The sequence below is a fragment of the Rutilus rutilus genome, assembly GCF_951802725.1.
Source record: "Rutilus rutilus genome assembly, chromosome: 6".
Taxonomy (NCBI): domain Eukaryota; kingdom Metazoa; phylum Chordata; class Actinopteri; order Cypriniformes; family Leuciscidae; genus Rutilus; species Rutilus rutilus.
Genome location: NC_140214.1, coordinates 16,058,659 through 16,079,537, shown reverse-complemented (window position 1 = coordinate 16,079,537; position 20,879 = coordinate 16,058,659). Strand labels below are relative to the sequence as shown.

Genomic DNA, 20,879 nt, shown 5'->3' with positions numbered 1-20,879 from the left:
CATCAAAATACAGAAGAAAAGATCTGTCACAACTTCAGTTTCATCAAGACTTCATAACAGATGGCTTACGTATACTTCTCTGAGAAGGCCAACGGGTATAGGGCAAAGAAAGATCACAATGCTATGTCAAACTAATGTATTGTACCTGTATGTTACATTGACGCACGTAACTCTCAGAAACCGTTGAGCCTAAATTTGAATATTAAATCATGTGCAATAGTATGGCACAATTATTCTCATATATTCATTCTTGCATATCTCATTCCCCAGTGAAATGAGGAGCATCAAATCTCCTGTCCAGGAGCACATGGAGGCCTTAGTCCGAGGGAAGCATCCTTTATTGGGTCAGCAGTCCTCCACACACAGCATGAGCTTCTCTGACAAAGAGGAGCGAGACAGCCCTCTCCCGAACGGACGCAGCGTATCTTTAATGGACTTGCAGGACTCTTACCTGGCACAGGGGCATCCGGTTCCCGAAGCCCCTCCTAGATTAGGCCGAGTGGGCTCTCAAGCTTCCATCGGCCCTGTCCCTCCTCCACACCTCCACCAGCCCCCTGTCCATCCGAAAGTTCCACAGTTGAGGGACAATTTGCCCCAGAGTGCCCCGCAGGTGCGTCGACCTATCCATCCCTCCCTCAGCCAGCAGCGCAGCCTGCAACCGTTGTCTTTCCAAAACCCTGTTTACCACCTCAGCAACCTGCACGCACAGTCCACACACTCAACCCAGTCCACGCACTCCGTCCAGTCCCTGCAGCCGGACTCCAGCTCGGAGAACCTGAGCACAGGCAGTTCTCGGAGCGCCAGCCCTAGCGCATCAGGTGTGCGGGGAGCCACTCCTAGAGCCCGGATGCCCTCCACCAGCAGTGTGGAGGAGGAACTCAGCCGCAAAAGCATACAGGGACAGGAGACACCTCCTCCCACTGCACGCTGGCACCCGCCCCTGGCAGACCAGCACTCGGGAGCCCAGGTGGTGGCTGTACCAAGGCAGAGCAGCGCGGGTACTGCGCATATCGTGAAGGTGGAGCAACAGAGTCGAGGAGTGGGGCTGGTGGCAGTAAACCCAGGGGCACGAACCCCAAGGTCGCTCCCTCACAGTACTTCCCTCCGTAGTAGTGGCAGCGTCAACACAGAACCCATGCAGCAGAGCGGTGAGAGATCCAGGCAGCAGTCCACATGCTCCAAAGAAAGCTCGGTACCAGGAGGGCGAGGCAACAAACAGGTAAAGACCGAAAAAAGAAGAGTCTGCTTTTTTTTGTAAATGTTTGAGCCCAACTAATGCTTTGTGCTTGTGCTTGCTTGTGTCCGTAAGGTCCAATCACCCGTAGAGTCGGTCACCATGTCTCCAGTGGAGCGAACTGCCGCATGGATCCTGAATAACGGCCAGTATGAAGATGAGGAAGAGGAAGGCACGAGCAAAGACGATTCCAAACATGTAGAGAAGGTACTAAACGCGATAAAGAAAAATGCCTGCAAATAGGCATTGGATGCACTCTGTAGAAGGTTTTAAGATGTTTTACTCTTCTTCTATAGTACGAACAGGAAATCTCAAAGCTGAAGGAGCGCCTGCGGACATCTAGTCGGCGACTAGAGGAGTATGAGAGACGGCTACTGGCACAGGAACAGCAGATGCAGAAGCTGCTCTTAGAATACAAGGCTCGATTGGAGGACAGCGAGGACCGTCTGCGCAGACAGCAGGAAGAGAAAGACAGCCAGATGAAGAGTATTATCTGCAGGTGAGTGAATGAACAGGAAGAGAATATTAAAATACATATATATAATACAATATATTAAAATTACATTATTTATTAAGGAGTGGAAATCTTACATTTTTAATTGCAAACCTGAAAATACAGTCTAAACGTTTAGTAATGATCAAGTGAAATGCTCCGATATCTGTATGTTTAGCTTTTAGTATGAATATGTTAGCCTTAAGGTTATGAATAAGCTGATGTGTTCCAAAACAATGACAAAATTCGCATTTAGGAGATATAAGCAATCAAAACCTACAGTCTCTCACTTCTGCTAAAATAGATTTTTATGGCATCACCGCGGACTTCAGCTTCTCATCACATCTTCTGTCAAATCAAATGCTTTCTAGAATCTAAAGCATCCCACCCCCTATGCTATAAATACCACCTGGCCAAAGCGACCGTTGACACGTCACGGAGCAATATGGGTTGGAGATGTGTGTTCAGTTGCTCAAACGCTCGAGATTTATTTCGGGTTTCTATCTATGTTGGTTAAGAATGAAATGGCTAGAATTTATTCACACCTCTACTATTAAATCCAACGTATCATCAGCGCTTGAATTCGCTTCCATGGTGCTGTCAAGTACGACTTGCTGTCTGTGAGGTAAACTACACGCTATTCGCTATTTGAAAAGTGGGAGGAGACATTCAATATGTCCCTCCTTAGCATCCTGTTTCAGTGGAAATTACGTCAACCCAACATACAAAGCTGCGCGTTCCAAGGCACTTCAGTGGGCCTTTAAAGTCCCTGTGAACCGGAAGTTGCAAACAACTTTTCTCCAGTGTTGTGACGTATTTCCAAGTGAAATGGAATATTGAACAGAGGGCCGGGTTTTACTTTAGCGCTCCTCCATCTCTGCTCATAGCAGACTAACGGTTTGAGGGGAGTGGTTAAGCGTTTTCAACCCAAGCCGTCAAACTGACGTCATCAGAAAAGGAACGCCATTCCAGACCGGAAGTAACTTTTCAGATTTTGATTAAAGATTACGACGGCAAAAAAAAAATTCTGTGTATTAACTTGCACGGATTAATTGTTCACCACAAGACTAGTAATATGCGATAACAAAGTAAATAGGGTCAATTTTGATTTCATGTCGACTTTAAACATTTAAAGGTCATCTAAGCCATCTGAGCATTCAATCTGGGGACTGGAGACCCTACTCTATTCCTAAGATGGCAAAGATGAATTTTCAGCATTACTCCAGTCTCCAGTGTCACATGATCCTTCAAAAATTATTTGAATATGCTGATTTGGTGCTCAAGAAACATGTATTATTATTATCAATGTTGATAATTGTTTTTGTTGGTTTTGTGGATTCTTTGAATAGAAATTTCAAACGAACTGCATTTATTTGAAATGTAAATCTTTTATAACATTATAAATGTCTTGTAACTGATCAATTTAGTCTAGCCTTGCTGAATAAAGTTGTTAATTTAGGATTAAGTATTTTTTTCCATTTGACCTTTAATTTGTGACGTTGATCTAAACAAAACTATCTAACTTGCCAAAAACCTACAATGGAAAAATATAATTATAATGGTAAAACCATGTGAAATCTGACTGGGTGTTGTGTCATTTGTGGTTCATAGGTTGATGGCCGTGGAAGAAGAACTGAAGAGAGACCATGCGGAGATGCAGGCAGTCATAGATGCCAAACAGAAGATCATTGATGCACAGGTACTGCAGATTGACCATATTAACCAGCATGATAAATGTAAGGGAACTTTAGTGTGAGTTTGGAGATCATCTTAGTCTATTGTCTGGTTGTGAGGTGCTGGCCTGTGTGTGCTGCACAGTGGTATGCTTTGAACTCCCTGCTAAACCTCAGATGGTATTAAAGCAGGCTGCTGACTGGCTCATTGTTACTGTGTCCTACTGAATTCCAGGTCGCTAATGGAACTGAGGTAATACCAGCAGGCAAGTACAAGCAGACAGTTTTGCTAGGCCTGTGTAAGCGCACCCCAATCCAACACCCATGCCTGGCCTGAACCTGTGCAACACTCAGTCCTCTAAGCCATTTTGTTTCCCTCCACTTCGGATGATATAATAAAACAAGGGTTAAAGGTGAAGTGTGTCGGTTTTCTATGGTATAAGATATTCAATCCAAATGTAATGTGTAGAGACCACTATAGTGCAGCCATTTTGTAGGTTGACTTCAGAAGAATGTAAACACTGGGTTTTGAGCTTTTAACATTATTTGACTGATCAAACAATAATGTGCAAGTGTATATATAAAAAAATATATATATAATAAATGGGGTGTAAGCTAAGCTTACCAGGCTAACAGTTAGCTTGCAAAACGTCCTATTAAAGTTACATAATAATAATGAGAATGAGAATTTTCATTTTTGGGTGGACAGCCCCTTTAAGCAATAACGTTTAAAGTATATTACATTTAAAAGACATTTGTGGCTGTAATAACAGTTGATCATAAAGCAGTTTTGTAGGATTTCTAATCAGGAACTTGAGAGAAATCATAAAAAATATATATTTCGGCCATTTTGGGATTGTCGAAAACGTTAGTGGCAAAATTGCACACTTCACCTTTAAAATATATACTTGAATATGTTTGCATACTTTAACTTTTTAGTTGTAGTCTGTTTTGTCATTTCACTTTCAAAATTCTCCTTGGGGTTAGTGAACGTTCACGCTTTTCCCACTTTTCAAAGCTGTCAGAGCATCTTCCCGATGTTTAGTGCTGTTGAGGAATGTGTGTTAATAGGGATCGCTCGTAGCAGATTCGGTACCTGGTATCTGTGAGCTCTAGCTTTGGCTGCTGTTATTTTTTTGTTTTCCCTCCTTTTTTTTGCCTAGTCACTTCCTGATTGCCCATGCTGCCACACTCCCAGCACCCTAGTCAGTGTGTGTGCTCTCTACACAAATCGCCAATGCCCTCTGCAGATAATTATAAGGATGGTCTCGCTTTTACTTCTCTTCTCTGGTTGTTTGTGCAGGATTTGAGTTGTCCTCTTTTTGCTGCCCTCACAAACTTGCCCTTTTGTGTGTGTGTGTGTGTGTGTGTGTGTGTGTGTGTGTGTGTGTGTGTGTGTGTGTGTGTGTGTGTGTGTGTGTGTGTGTGTGTGTGTGTGTGTGTGTTCTTTTGAAGGCAGATTCTGTGCCATTTGTCAGGCTGGTACAGATTATGAATGGGCCCTATTTATGTCAGCTATTATTTGCCTTATTAAATTTATCTTCATATTAAAATGAAAATAGAGTTGATTTAGTTATACTTTAAGGGTGTTTTCACACTTATAGATTGTTTGTTTTGTTCCGAAACAGGGACTTAATTTGTTACAATGTTCCATTTTCTTCTTGGTTCGGTTCGCTTTCACAAGGCAACCTTTCAAAGCGTACCAAAATGTGTTTATGCAAGTCACATGCGCCGAGTACAACCGTCCTCTTATTGGTCAGAGTTTCCTCTGCGTCATCTATCAAGATGATTGACAAGTTTGCTCCATGAGCTTATTGTGGCTTTATTTGTAACTGTCGAGACACACGCAAACACTATACGAAAGTAGCCATCATTCCCGCTGTTAAATTTATATACTACATTCGTATTAATACTACAGCAAATTCAAACACGCTCTCTCTGAATCTCCCAGTGCTGTCTAGAGGTTAACTGTGTCAAGACACGCAAACACTAATCAAATGTTATAATGCAGCTAGAGCAGGAATCAAAGCTTTATCGGGACAGCATTCTTGCGCAGAGAAGCACAGTTACACAACATTTTAAGATGATGAGGTGCTCTTTTGGTTTTCAGCTGTGATAACTAATCTTCTCACTCTCAGAATCAGATACTACTGCTATTTATATAGCACATTTCCTGGTATGAATTATAATACCATTTTGTTCGTTGGTCCGTTGGGTCGGATTGCTTTCACACCACAAGCGATCCGCCCCAGAGTTCGTTTGCAATCGGGCCGGGACCACCTCGTTCGGCCGATCTCCGAGCAATGGTTTTGGTGCGGATCTAAGCGCAATTGCCGTGTTCACATAGCCTATGCCTAAACGAACCGAACCAAGGGAGAAAACGCACCAGGTTCCGAAACAAACACTCATGTGTGAAAGCACCCTTAAAGAAATATACACATAATAAAACATTACATTTAGTGAATTATTATTATTATTTTTTTTCAAATGTTTAGTTTCACAATGTATGTCCGCTATTTTTACTTTCAATATTTTCACTATTTCACAATCAGAATTTTATTGTATTATTTTATTTGTAATGAATCTTTTTAAAAGAATATTCAAGGTTAAATACAATTGAAAGTTTGAAAAAATATGTATAATAGAAATAGAAAAGTGTAGTAGAATGTGATGCATAATCAAAGTTATGCTACTTTTAAATAATAAAGTTTATATATGTATCTATATATAGGGTGGGTTGTTATATTTAACCTTGAATATTCCTTTAAGTAATGTTAAGAAACAAGATTACTAATATCATCTGTATGTTGCTTCTGACCTCCAGATATTGATGTACTCCTCTCTCTTTCTCTCTTTTGTAGGAGAAGAGGATCAGCTCCCTGGATGCAGCTAACTCTCGGCTGATGGGTGCCCTCACTCAGGTGAAAGAGCGATACAGCATGCACAACCTCCGCAATGGTCTGTCGCCCACCAACCCCACCAAGCTCTCCATCACTGAGAACGGAGAGTTTAAGAACAGCAGCTGCTGATTGGTGCTCATGGACTTGATGATCCATGCCGATTGGTGCTCCAAGACAGATCACCGGCACCGATCGGTCGAGTTCAACAGGGACAGAGTACCCAGACTACATGCCTAAAAACTGACTGACTACTGTATAAATGCGATTACAAGGAATGTCTGGTTATAATTGTATATAAACGTTATCTAATATTGGTTATGTACAGAAGTGCTACTGCAGAGGAGTGTTCTGAAATTGCGTGGGAGAGTTAAATGTAGCGTCGGATCTGAGTCAGTGAGTTTGTGTTTTTTTTTATTTTAAATACTGATTTACGCATAAATGCTGATTTAAGATTGCAAAAAGATTTTTAATTATTGCCTAAAATATATGAAGGAGATGTACATATCTTAAAAATAGAATTGTTTTAAAAGAAAATATGAAGAAAAGCACATAGGTATCAGCCGTAAATGTAAATGTACGCAAGTTGCAGAATCTGACAGGCAGAAATAGATGAAAGGCAATTTTATGCACTCAGTTTTCTAACACAAATTTTCTATTTTTTTTTTTTTTTTGTATTATTATTATTATTATCATTATTTTATGTTATCATCTTTCAAAAGGTTGTTACAGCTGATTTTTAGGTGACTAACTGAAAGGACACGGTTAAGGCAGTCAGTTCAATTGCAAAAATACGATATCTTGAAAATGAAATTCAAGATAAGTATGTTCATTAATGTTACTAAAAAGACGACTGAAGCAGTGGGTTTAATGAAATAAAATATTGTTCTGAATTAATCGTTTTATTTTGTCAGACATGTAGGCTATTTGACAGTCACTCAACCTAACTTAACTTTTTGGTTGTTTTTTGCCCTGTGTATCTGACCAGAGTGCTGTGAAACTACCAATCTTCAGTCTCACTGCCCTCTTGTTTTAGACAGCCTCACTGCCCTCCTTCTGATCCTGTCTATTGTTTGTCGGTTACCTTTATTGAAAGTCATTGTTTTACCACTGTGTTCTCACTGTCCATATGAGCATCAATGCCTTTAACCTTTTGTGGCACAGAACTCCTCAATGTTTGCTGTTTCTCGTAGCAATGTATTTGATGGTCAGTCTCAAAGTTGAAAGCTGAGCATTGAATAAAGATGATTGTGGCCTCATTGATCACTTTGTCTGTGTGTGTGACCTGAAATTGATTAATCATTTCTGCTCTCTTAATTTCATTCTTCCTTATTGGCATTATTGCACATTACTATTGTTTATATTCATTACTATAAGGATTATTATATTCTTAAAGTTATTCTTAAGTGAATATATGAATATAGACATGTATATCTTCTAAATATTATGTGAAAGATAAAAAAAATTAACTCAACTAAAACAAAATGTATTGTCACTACAGCATTTAATTTTACAGGTAATGGGTGAACATCTTAGGTGTGTAGTCCAGACATTGCACAAGAAATGTACGCACGCATATATAATGTACACATACATAAAGGTACATAAACAATACCAAAAAAACAGTGCTGACTGCAGAATCGACGGATATACAATACACATAAATATAATGCACATTACAGGGAAGTTACCTTTACGGGTAGTGATCTATATTATGCATAATGTGGATTTGTGTGTGTCAAGCCTACAATTAACCTTCATTGGGCCAAGTAAAGGGGAACTAACATTCGATTAAAATTTTTATGAATTTGCAGTGCAAGGACAGGAGGCGATATTTTTTTCCCCAGGATGATAGGGGAAGACTCATGAATATTCATTAGGGAAGTCATCCCTGATTGGTCTGATGACCTACCCCTAAAACCTAACCGTCACAGGGGGTCTGATGAACTACCCCTAAACCTACCCGTCACTGAGGTTACGACCAATCAGGGATGACTTCCCTAATGAATATTCATGAGTCTTCCCCTACCATCCTGGGGAAAAAAAATATCGCGGACGCGAGTGATGTTGCGCTAGATTTTATGCTACGCTCTCAGGGCTGCGTCACTTCCAGTTCTTCCTGTTCCTGTTCTGAACTGTTTACTGCAATGCTAATTGTCCTGTAACATACGTACTTTTCTGAACATCGTGTACGTCTTGTTTGGATTTGCGTGAGCTGAGTTTTTTTCTGGTATGCTACAAACGTAAAGTAGTTCATCTTTATTTTACTTAATAGTTTTATTTGATAATAATTTTCTTATTTGGCGTGGAGATGGCTGCAGGGGGCTAACGTTATGTTAGCCCATTCATTGCTGCAGACTACCTGCAAACATATAGCCAAAAAAATCAGTTTAACTAGATGTATCTTTTAAATGTATTATTATTTTTCGTGTGCTTACAGTTTCAACTTTTAACTGTCACATTATTGAGTTAGTTTTCTCTAGATAGATAGATACAGTTATTCTTGCCGTTTGTTACTGTAACGTTAACGTTATATCTTCTGGCATTCGCTCTTCCACTCAGTTCAGATTTAAGTTATCTTTGAGAATTTAAAAGATAAATCGTATTATTAATATTAATCTAATTCACACGCAGACCGTCAACAATGGCGGACATTAAGAACTTTCTGTATGCTTGGTGTGGAAAAAAGAAGATAACTCCGAACTATGACATCCGAGCGGCTGGGAATAAAAACAGACAGAAATTCGTGTGTGAGGTGAGGCCTCTAACTTATATAAAATAGACACTGTATATATGATTCATATTCACATCTACATGTCTATATCGATAGATTCCTTTAATACAATACTGTGTGTGTGTGTGTGTGTGTGTGTGTGTGTGTGTGTGTGTGTAGTTGTAGTTGAGGAGACCTGTTTTAAACCATGTTTCTTCACTAAGGTGCGTGTGGAGGGTTACAATTACATTGGCATGGGAAATTCCACCAACAAGAAGGATGCTCAGTCCAATGCTGCCCGAGATTTTGTGAATTATCTTGTTCGGATGAAAGAAATAAGTCCTGGTGAAGTTCCTGCTCTAGGGGTCAGTATCACATCTATGTTGACCACAGCTCATCTGTTGTGTGTTAGGAGGAAATTACTAAGTTTATGTTTATCATTTTCAGGTCAGTGTACCTGATGGAGGCAATGGAGGGAATGAAGAAGGTGTTGAGTTTGGAAATCTCCCATCCAACTGTCCACTACCTCCACATCTGGCTGTGAAGAAGGAATCAGGTGAGAGATGTTAAATTAATCCAATAATCGGTTACTAAAACATAACATCTGCTATAAAGTAATGAAGTATCTGCTTTAGGTGTTGCTTTCTAAATGTTTAGTCAGAATACACAGACATGTAAATAGCTGTCAATGGAGAATGATGCTTTTTGCCCACAGATTCTTCCTGTGTCTCAGAACCTTCTGCAGCTTCTGCACCCGTTCCTGGAGTCACAGGTTTGGGCTACTCTGGTTTTGGAAATGCCCAATGGGAGCGAGGAGCCAACCTGCAGGAGTATTACTCCAAGAGACAGGAACAGGATGACAAAGCGGTAGCTCTTCATTTTTTTTAGTGCAGTTTTCTGTCTAATGACCACCATTATAGAACATTTCTGAGAATTACGTTTTTTATTTTTTTTATTTCCCAAGACCTTGGAATCCGAGGAAGTTGATCTGAACGCTGGCCTGCATGGGAACTGGACTCTGGACAATGCGAAGGCCCGTCTGAACCAGTTCTTTCAGAAGGAGAAAAACCAAACAGACTACAAGTACAGCCAAGTGGGGCCTGACCACAACAGGTCAGAACATTCCCATCAAATACAGACATTTGCTATTACAGCGTAGTTTTTACCCATTCCACTTGCTGTTTAAGTGAGATATTCATTTGTAACTAAATGTTTTCAATGATATGTCTCTTCAAAAATCATACTTTGCATACTTTTGAATGTAATGTATCAAGGGTTTGTTTTTCTGCTGGACTGAAACAATCACAGAGAACTCCTTGATGTACATCTAACCTCAAGGAGATCTCAGACAACAAGATCTCTTCGTCTTGGATGTAATCTTAGAAAATCAACAATGTCATATGGGTGAATCTCACGAAACTTGTCAAGAACATGTCCAGGTCATATTTCACTTTAGAGTCAAAAGAATGAATTACAGTAATGAAAATGTATAGGAATAATGTACTTAATTGCCATAATAGAGAGCCTAAGTCCTGCCCCTCCGCTTCCGGCTCATGGGACCTTATTTCGGAAAAAATATGAATGGAAGTCAATGGCGAGAGACAACTTATCTTTTTATTCCGTCTGAACTGTGCCCTGAACTACACATATGATGTTTGTCAATTTAAAAGGTAATTATGAAAGTCAAGAAAGTCGCAGTTTGTCATAAAACAGAAGAGTAACGTTTAGTTTTATGTGAAAATCGCTCAATGAACTACATCTCTCGTCTCCCACTATGTACGTCACAAGATCCGTTGCTCGTATGTGTGTATTCTGGCTCAAAACACTCAGGCATGACGGCGTTACGTTACGATTATAATGTGAGACTATAGAAAAAATGACAGACGTTAGCTTCAGTAAAGTTAGCTTCATTCATTGAGAGAAAAGGTATGACGTCCCATATGTGCGCCTTCTGGGTTTGTAGTCTTTGTAATTACGTATTTTCACAGTCTTATACCTCAACAGTTTTACATCAAGCTGCGACTTTCTTGACTTTAAAATGTATCTTTTAAATTGACAAACATCATATGTGTAAATCAGGGCACGATTCAAACGAGATCAAAATATTTGTTGTCTCTCGCCATAGACTACCATACAATATTTTTCCGAAATAAGGTCCCATGGTGGTCGACCGGAAGGGGAGGGACTTAGGCTCTCTATATCACAATACAAAAAAAGTGGTTCTAAAAACAGGCTCAATTATTGTTATTAATAATTAAAAATGTCCATTCAAATGTATAATAATAAATAATCAAGATGTTAAATCATGGTAGGAACATGCTCATCATGCTAGCAACATACTAGCAAGATGTTAAGTTTTGTTAGAAACATATTAAATCATGCTAGCAAAATGCTAAATCGTGTTAGCAACATGATAAATCATGATAGCAATGAATTAAATCACGCTAGCAACGTGTTAAATCATGCTGGCAGCATGTTACATGTTAAATGATGCTAGAAACATGATAATCATGCCCCCAAGAGGTTAGCAATGTGCTAAATCATGCTAGCAACATGAAAAATCTATTTATATATCTGTTTTTCTGATAGACTGTATTTCCTTCAAAACATTTAGGTTACTTGAAACTGAAAACCTACAAACTTCAAGCGTTCAAACTTTCTGGCCTGGCTTTCTCAAGCCAACTTCAAAGTTTGTCTTGACAATTTTTTTATCTAGTTGTTATTATTTGATCATATTTACCGTACTTGATTTTAGAGCGAAATGTGACCTGGACATGCTTTTGTGAGATTCACCCATGTAGTATGTAATCTTGAAGGAGGACAATAGAGATGCCAGAAATCACAACCTTACATGGGGGAAAACATGTGACATGACTTAGGCTACACTAAGAGGTCACATGGTAAAGTACGTGATTGATTGGGTTTAGAGGTGGGAAAGGCAAAGTAATGTCTGGTTGTGATTTCTGATGTCACTCGTCCATCAGGGCTCGAGTTCTCCAGTACCTTGAGAGGAATAACTCCCTGTTTAGAAGTCTGGCAGAAAAACAAACCTGCTCAAGATGGGTTGTTCGGACCCAGCGCTGAAATGTCACTCTGTTGATCTCATGTGCTGCCCGGTTAAGAGGTCAGTTTGTGGAGCTTGTTTTTGCTACATTGTTAAGGACATCTGTGGGCTAAATGTCATGTTCGGATGTCTTGATTTAAAATGTTGCTCTATTATAGGAGTTTTATTGCCGAGATGACAATCTTTGTAAGACAACTTGGTAGGAGTAAGTATCAGAATACTTTGCAACCTTCTATGTACTTAACTATAAGGGCCAAGGGCAAATAGTTTCACATCAACAATCAGCAGTTGTGTCCTTGCTAATGCTGTCCTACTTTTCTAGAGGTTTTTGCCCGTGAGCATGGCTCAACAAAGAAGCTGGCGGCCCAGTCTTGTGCACTTTCTCTTGTCCGTCAGCTTTACCATTTGGGGGTTATAGAGGCTTACACAGGACTAACCAAGAAGAAAGAGGGAGAAAGTGTGAGTTTAACACCCCAGTTCCAACTATCTTTGAGGTCTGTGTGTTCATTGACTCCTCTGACTTCCTGTCTGGGTTGCTATGACAGGTGGATGTATATGAAGTGAATCTCAGTGATGATGTACAGCAGCAATTGCACAGTATTGTGCAAGAACTTGGCATCCAGATCCCTCCTCCTGTAAGTGTTGGACAGAAAACCTGCATGACTTCTTATTAGTGACATATGAACATGTGCCAACAACTTTGTTTGTCCTGTTTTAGCCACAGGACCCCAACAGTCCAGTATCTCTGGTACAAGGGAAGTTGGCTCACTTTGAGCCCTCACAAAGGCAGAGCATGGCAGGAGTGGTGCCGTGGTCTCCACCGCAGATCAACTGGAACCCCTGGACCAGCTCCAACATCGACGAAGGACCGCTGGCGTTTGTGAGTCTGCTGTTCTGCAATGAACTTTTTTTAATCGAATGATATCAATTGAATTTAGTGTTATATACATCATCAAACTGAAAATGTATTGTACTACTTTTTGGTTTTCAGTGTACCCCAGAACAGATCAGCACAGACCTGCTACAGGAGCTCAACTTTCAACTTGAACAGGACAAAGATCTGCAGACAGTGAGCTAAAAACAGCCCTTTAAAGTCTGCATGAAATAAAAAATTGGAGTTTTAATGGTTTTACTTGTAGTCTGGGTATTAGCTTTGAGGGCATTTACATGTTTTGAATATTTTCTTTAAAAAAAAAGCACTTCACATTTTTTAAAACCAACATACTAAACCCCCCTATCCCGTTATGTCATGCAAAAGGAGTTTATATAGATATATAGATATAAAGACATAGACTCAAATTTTGGAGTTGTTCTTATGCTGTTAGTATTGTAAAATCAACTAGCAGCATGTTCTTTTTACAGATTGTAGCAGAACGAAGTCAGCTGCCAGTCAAGAACTTTGAGGAGCAAATCATGTCCGCCATTCACAATAGCCCAGTGGTCATCATTCGTGGAGCCACCGGCTGTGGAAAGACCACTCAGGTTCCTCAGTACATCTTGGATGAGTTCATAAAAAGAGGCAGAGCATCTGAATGCAATATTGTTGTTACACAGGTGAGTGTGTTGAAATACTTTATTATTTTGTGTGCTCGGTCACCTTGAGGAGACAGACCTGTTTTATGACTTGCTTCTGCGACCGTTCATCCTCCTAGCCGAGACGGATCAGTGCTGTGTCAGTGTCAGAACGTGTATCTTTTGAGAGAGCAGAGGAGGTTGGGAAAAGCTGTGGTTACAGTGTGCGTTTTGAGTCTGTCCTGCCCAGACCTCATGCCAGCATCCTCTTCTGCACAGTTGGTAAGTTCCACTTCTTAACCTCTGACTGCGGCACACTGCGTAGAGCTGGGCGATATAGCTAAACATGTCTTATTCACAGGGGTTTTGCTGAGGAAGCTGGAATCTGGTATCCGTGGCATCAGTCATGTGATTGTGGATGAAATCCATGAGAGGGATTTAAATGTAAGTCCACCGTTACCATACCATATCAGCTTACTATACCATATCAGACAGAGGTATCCTGTCTCTCTATATTCACAAGTGTGCTTTTCTGTCCAGACTGATTTCCTGTTGGTCGTGTTGAGAGATGTGGTCCAGGCTTACCCTGATGTGCGCGTCATCCTCATGTCTGCCACCATTGACACCACCATGTTTAAGGAATACTTTTTCAACTGTCCTGTCATCGAGGTGCATGGACGTGCACATGCTGTACAAGGTCAGAAGCAGGTTTTCTCAATGCACTGTATTATAATGTATTTTTAATTCTTCAATACTCACATATTGGATTAAATATTCCTAAATTGTTTGGAAACCCATTGCTCAATAATAGAGTATTAATTTAGAATATGTTGACTGTAAAACCTGATGGATTTTTTTCGATTTCCAGAGTATTTCCTAGAAGACTGCATTCAGATGACTCAGTTCGTACCACCACCAATGGACCGGAAGAAAAAAGATAAAGATGAAGATGGTGGAGAGGAAGAAGTATGTTTTGTTTTTGTTTTGTTTACAATTATTATTATAAATATTAAATATGGCTTTTATGTGGTCATTGATTAAAGTTATTAAGACCAATTATTAAATTAGTATCTGGAAATGAAGTATTAATTCAGATGAAATATAATATTCCTGTTCTAATGCTGTTCTTTGAATCCTAAAAAAATCAAAAGCATTAAATTATTTGAATTTAATTATTTTACAAGTACAACTAAAACTGATTTCAAAAACATAAGTGATGAACAGCTGCATTTAACTAACTAAACATTAGATACTCCACAACAGCGTTCAGGTGACCTTTTACTTGATGATTTCAAGCCTACTTCTGTTTTCTACAGGTGAACTGTAATGTCATCTGTGGGCCAGAGTATAGTCCTGAGACCAAGCGTGCCATGTCTCAGCTGAATGAGAAGGAAACTCCATTCGAGCTGATTGAGGCTTTGCTGAAGTACATTGAAACGCTGGACGTCCCAGGAGCTGTGCTTGTCTTCCTGCCAGGCTGGAACCTCATCTATTCCATGCAAAAACACCTGGAGATGAACCCACACTTCGGTCTGTAATTTAATGATATTCTGCTCGCACTCAAGTTAAATATTTTCTTCTGATCAATTTACTTGTATCCCCTAATTTCTTAAAATGACTAATAGCGATTCCTTCAATATTGTGTCCTTCTAAGGCGGTCATCAATACCGAATCCTGCCCCTTCACTCTCAAATCCCCAGGGAAGAACAGAGACGAGTGTTCGAGCCTGTCCCTGACGGTGTGACTAAGGTCTGTAGAAGTTTTATTGTTCAGTATAGGAAATTTATGTATTAATTTTTTTTTAAACAATTGTTTCTTTCACACCACAGGTCATTTTATCCACAAACATCGCTGAGACCAGCATCACCATCAATGATGTGGTCTTTGTCCTTGACTCCTGCAAGTAAGCAGCTCCTGTAATTAAAGAAATTGTTCACCCAAAAAATGAAAACTCTGTCATTTACTCACCTGCATGTCATTCCAAACCTGTATGACTTAAAGGGATACTCCACTTTTTTCGGAAATATGCTCATTTTACATCTCCCCCAGAGTTAAACAGATGAGTTTTACCGTTTTAGAATCCATTCAGCCGAACTCCGGGTCTGACGGTACCACTTTTAGCATAGCTTAGCACAGATCATTGATTCTGATTAGTCCAGTAGCATTTCTTTCAAAATGACCAAAGAGTTTCAATATTTTTCCTATTTAAAACTTGACTCTTCTGTAGTTAAACCGTGTACTAAGATCGACGGAAAATGAAAAGTTGCGATTTTCTAAGCCTATATGGCTAGGAACTACTCTCATTCCGGCGTAATAATCAAGGAACTGTGCGGCTGTACCATGAGTGCAGCAGGCGTAATGATATGACGCAGCGCCTGAAAATAGTCCCCAGCTCGGTAACTTCTTCCAACGTGACCGGGACTAAGTTTGTCTAACCTATTAGACCTATTTTCAGGCGCTGCGTCATATCATTACGCCTGCTGCACTCATGGTACAGCCACACAGTTCCTTGATTATTACGCTGGAATGAGAGTAGTTCCTAGCCATATAGGCTTAGAAAATCGCAACTTTTCATTTTCCGTCGATCTTAGTACACGGTTTAACTACAGAAGAGTCAAGTTTTAAATAGGAAAAATATTGAAACTCTTTGGTCATTTTGAAAGAAATGCTACTGGACTAATCAGAATCAATGATCTGTGCTAAGCTATGCTAAAAGTGGTACCGTCAGACCCGGAGTTCGGCTGAATGGATTCTAAAACGGTAAAACTCATCTGTTTAACTCTGGGGGAGATGTAAAATGAGCATATTTCCGAAAAAAGTGGAGTATCCCTTTAAGATATTATGAGATGTCTCAGTATTTTTTGTCCATAAAATGGAAGTCAATGGTAACCAAAACTGTTTGGTTACCAACATTATTATAATTCCTGTAATGCAGAACATATAAAGTCATACAGGTTTGGGACGACATGAGGGTGTAAATGATGACATTTTTATTTTTAGGTGAATTATTTTTCTTTTATGTACATTTATCTCTATATGCTCCGTTTTGTCCGCAAATGGTTTTAAAATACCAAATATGTGTCATTCAGGCAGAAAGTGAAGTTGTTCACTTCTCACAACAATATGACAAACTACGCCACAGTGTGGGCCTCCAAGACCAACCTTGAGCAGAGGAAGGGGCGAGCTGGCCGAGTCAGACCAGGCTTCTGCTTTCACCTGTGCAGCAGAGCTCGCTTTGAAAAGTATGAAATGTCATTCTTCAGTTGTAATGCCACCTTAAACAAAATCAAACTGTATATGAAATGTTGATTGCAATGATTGTTATGCAGACTGGAGACCCATATGACTCCAGAAATCTTCCGCACGCCGCTGCATGAGGTGGCCCTCAGCATTAAGCTACTGAGACTGGGTGCCATCGGGAATTTCTTGTCTAAAGCCATTGAGCCGCCTCCATTGGATGCCGTTATTGAAGCTGAACATACACTGAGAGGTACAGCTTCAATGTCTTTATGGTAATGGTAATTATGTTGAAGTGAACCAAATCCAACAAGCCTCTGTTGTTTCCCAGAGCTGGATGCTCTAGACTGTAATGATGAGCTGACTCCACTGGGACGTGTTCTGGCCAAACTCCCCATTGAACCACGTCTGGGAAAGATGATGATCATGGGATGCATCTTTAAGTAAGTTTATTCATCCAACCTTGGCTGTTTATGAATTTGTGACTCTTACAAACCTGTCAGGTCACATTTAAACCCCCAAATGAAAAGTAAAATAAAAAAGATGACACATGCATGTACACTACTGTTCAAAAGTTTGGGGTCAATACATTTTTTAAAGTTTTTGAAATAAGTCTCTTTGTTCACCAAGGATTGCTTTATTTCATCAAAAATAAAGTAAAATAGTAATATTGTGAAATATTATTACAATTTAAGATGGTTTTAAAATATTATTTATTCCTGTGATGGAAAAGCTGAAATTTCAGTGTTCAGGCTTCAGAGTCACATGATCCTTCAGAAATTATTCTAATATGCTGATTTGCTGCTCGATAAAAATAAAAAGTCTTATTATAATCAATGTTGAAAACAGTTGAAAACTGCTAAATGGAAATGTGATTTAAAAAAAATTCTAGGATTCTGATTAGAAAGTAAAAAAAAAGCATTTATTTAAAATAGAAAGCTTTTGTAACTTTTGTTTACTGTCACTTTTGATGTGTGCCGAATAAATGTATTAACGAATCCTACTGACCCCAAACGTCTGAACAGTAGTGTATTTATAAGCATACATATTATATAATAGATATTGAAATATAATGTGTATTATATAATTAAATACTTTTTTTGCATACTTTTTAATTAGCTGTTTTTCCCCAATCACCTGTTGTATTTACTTGCATTTATGTGTGTGATTGTGCTGTAGTGTTGGAGATGCAGTGTGCACCATCTCAGCAGCGAGCTGTTTCCAAGAGCCCTTCATCAACGAGGGAAAACGTCTCGGCTTTGTTCATAGGAACTATGCGGGCACACGTTTCTCAGATCACGTGGCTTTACTCTCTGTCTTCCAGGCCTGGGATGAAGTCCGGTAGGTCCAGAGGGCATTGAACTAAATGTAGTATTGTGTGGTGGTGGTGGTGGTGTTTTTTTTTCTTTTTTTTTCTTGAGGGATTCGCAATTGAAATAGATTCTATTTTATCAGGATGGGAGGTGAGGACGCAGAGATCAGGTTTTGTGAGCACAAGAGGCTGAACATGCCCACTTTGAGGATGACCTGGGAGGCCAAGGTCCAGCTAAAGGATATCCTTATTAACGTTGGCTTCCCTGAAGGTTAAACCGTGCTTCTAAATGCACTTCTGCGTTGTGCTGCTGTTTATTACAGTCCACAGATGTTGTTTGAGTTTCTGAATTTGATTTTGATTTTCTCCTTTTCTTGTAGAGTGCCTCATGAATCAGATGTTTAACAACGTGGGACCAGACAATAACTTGGATGTGGTGATCTCTCTGCTGACGTTTGGCTCTTACCCCAACGTGTGCTACCACAAAGAGAAGAGGAAGATCCTGACAACAGAGGGACGAAATGCTCTCATTCACAAATCCTCAGTCAACTGTCCTTTCAGCAACCACGATATGACGTATCCATCTCCCTTTTTTGTCTTTGGGGAAAAGGTTGGTTTTAAAGTCTAGCTTGAAACTAATTTTTTTTTTGTTTTTTTTTTTTTTTAACGTTTCTACTTCATTTAGGCTCAAGACTTGAGCCATAATTTTCTACTTGCTAGTCAGCTGCAGGTGGTATTAAGGGGTGGGACATTCTTATTATAGAGAGCATTTGATTGGACAAACTACTGTGTAGTGCAAGATGAGTCATCAGTATGTTTAGTCCGTAAGACTTTTAAATTTGCACACTACAGTTCAAAAGTTTGGGGTCTAAGAAATTAACACATTTGATCAGCAAGGAAGATGGATTAAATGATCAATTAAATGAATTGATCAAAAGTGACATACTTATACTGTTAGAAAAATATATATTTCAAATAAATGTTTTTAACTTTCTATTCATCACAGAATGTATCATAGTTTCCACAAAAATATGAAGCCAACACTACTGTTTTCAATGTACATAATAACATAAATAATGTGAAATGTTTCTTGAGCACCAAATCAGCACTTCTAAAGAAAAAATAGGAGTACACAAGTATAGCTTGTAATATACTTGTAATATTGTAATATACTTGTACTTTGTCATTACAGATCCGAACTCGAGCCATCTCAGCCAAAGGAATGACTCTTGTCAGTCCTCTTCAGCTCATTCTGTTCGGCTCAAAGAAGATCACATCCAATGGAGAAATTGTTGAGCTTGATGATTGGTATGTTTCTCATGAATCTGTATTTTGAGTCATGAAATTTTTTGATTCTTGATTCGGGAATCCTGGGTGCAAACCAAATATTTGCAAGGAAATCAACAAAAGAGAAGTGTTCCTCGATTATCAAGAATATTCCTTCCTTCTGTAGGCTCAAATTGCAGATCCCCCATGATGTAGCTGCTGGTGTGGCTGCTCTGAGGGCAGCAATGGAAGGCCTGGTGGTGGAGGTGACCAAAGACCCGGAATACATCAGAAATTTGGATCCCACCAACGAGCACTTGTTGAACGTCATTCGACTTGTGTCTAGACCCTCGTCGGCAGGCATCAACCTCATGGCCACTAACCCACGGTGAGATAATTGAACCCATACATTTAAGTGACCTATTAAGCGGAAGGTCCCTTTTGACCTTGAGATGTTACAATTCATTTAACGCATCTTATCTTTGGTTTTTACAGCTTTGGAGATGGTCCACGTCCACCCAAGATGGCCCGTACTGATTTTGGAGGTGGTGGAGAGTTCAGGGGCCGTGGAGGAGGAGGAGGAGGAGGATACAGAGGTGGTGGTGGCGGTGGATCTTGGTCTGGTGGAGGATACAGAGGAGGTGGAGGATACCAGGGTGGTGGAGGTGGCTTCAGAGGAGCAGGAGGTTATCGTGGTGGCGGGGGTGGGGGTGGATACAGGGGATCTGGTGGATACAGAGGATCTAATGGGGGTGGAGGATATAGAGGAGGTGGAGGATATGGGGGGAGGGGATTCAGAGGTGGCTCAGGTGGGTGGGGCGGAAACAGGGGTGGTTATTAAAGCTGAAGCTGAAAATTATGTTTGTTTTATGTTGCTTTTTGTTGGTTCTCATTCTTTTCTCAATTTGTTTTATGTAAATAAAAAAAGCATGAAAAATTACAACTTTGACTGCCATACTGCCAGATAACAACAGTTACTAAACATAGCTAATTTGTGACCAACAATGCAATAATCATTTTTAATAGATGGCAAATACATGTTAAGTGTTGTATTCTATTAAAGAATTTCTTTTCTATCCATATTTTGTATCATTTCTTTATTATACTTAATTCTTTATGTAATGGGTACTCTTGATCTCTCTTATGCCCTCTATGAAATGAGTTCATTGACAGTCCTACCAAAAAGTTACTGGTGGGAATCAGAAAGTTTCCAGATGTGTGGTTTTGCAGCAATGTGTAACTCCAGCCAAGTTTTTTTTCTATCCAGATTGAGCAACATTTTGTTCCCTAAAACTTATCAGCTCATAATTTAGAAGTATGCCTTTTCAGACATAATGCGTGTGAAATTTCACAATAAAGTAACACATTTAAATTTCACAATAATGAATTGCTGATGGATGAATGCAATAATATTGTACTCTAATAATTACATTATTTCAGTTTATTAGAACGCAGTGTCTTTCCAGAGACCACAAAAC

The 20,879-nt window shown here is 39.6% G+C and overlaps 2 protein-coding genes across 9 annotated transcripts in view; both read left to right on the top strand.

Annotated features, from left to right (window-relative positions):
* rasal2 (RAS protein activator like 2) overlaps positions 1–7,560 on the top strand; it is a 76,957-nt gene extending 69,397 nt beyond the window's left edge. For all 6 annotated transcript variants that reach the window (XM_084411210.1, XM_084411209.1, XM_084411208.1 and 3 more), the window contains 5 exons: positions 271–1,219; positions 1,310–1,441; positions 1,531–1,733; positions 3,339–3,426; positions 6,262–7,560. In XM_084411210.1, the coding sequence (XP_084267336.1) occupies positions 271–1,219; positions 1,310–1,441; positions 1,531–1,733; positions 3,339–3,426; positions 6,262–6,429 (1,540 nt within the window). In that variant the 3' untranslated portion in view covers positions 6,430–7,560. The remainder of the gene's footprint in view (positions 1–270; positions 1,220–1,309; positions 1,442–1,530; positions 1,734–3,338; positions 3,427–6,261) is intronic.
* Positions 7,561–8,408: 848 nt separating this feature from the next.
* On the top strand, positions 8,409–20,483 carry dhx9 (DEAH (Asp-Glu-Ala-His) box helicase 9). Of its 3 annotated transcripts, XM_084411214.1 has the most exons (28): positions 8,409–8,540; positions 8,932–9,052; positions 9,235–9,375; positions 9,458–9,566; positions 9,726–9,877; positions 9,975–10,123; positions 12,233–12,279; positions 12,397–12,533; positions 12,620–12,709; positions 12,793–12,954; positions 13,066–13,143; positions 13,437–13,628; positions 13,727–13,868; positions 13,948–14,030; positions 14,127–14,283; positions 14,455–14,552; positions 14,903–15,116; positions 15,241–15,335; positions 15,416–15,489; positions 16,676–16,828; positions 16,916–17,076; positions 17,155–17,266; positions 18,003–18,164; positions 18,279–18,406; positions 18,516–18,745; positions 19,328–19,443; positions 19,589–19,789; positions 19,897–20,483. In XM_084411214.1, exons 1-28 carry the CDS (start codon positions 8,530–8,532, stop codon positions 20,240–20,242), a joined length of 3,861 nt encoding a protein of 1,286 aa, XP_084267340.1. In that variant the 5' UTR covers positions 8,409–8,529; the 3' UTR covers positions 20,243–20,483. The 3 variants fall into 3 exon arrangements, with proteins under 3 accessions (XP_084267340.1, XP_084267339.1, XP_084267341.1); XM_084411213.1 differs by lacking the exon at positions 8,409–8,540 and having other exon boundaries at positions 8,938–9,052; XM_084411215.1 differs by lacking the exons at positions 8,409–8,540; positions 8,932–9,052; positions 9,235–9,375; ... (1 more) ...; positions 9,726–9,877; positions 9,975–10,123 and adding an exon at positions 11,966–12,134.
* The last annotated feature ends 396 nt before the right edge of the window (positions 20,484–20,879 follow it).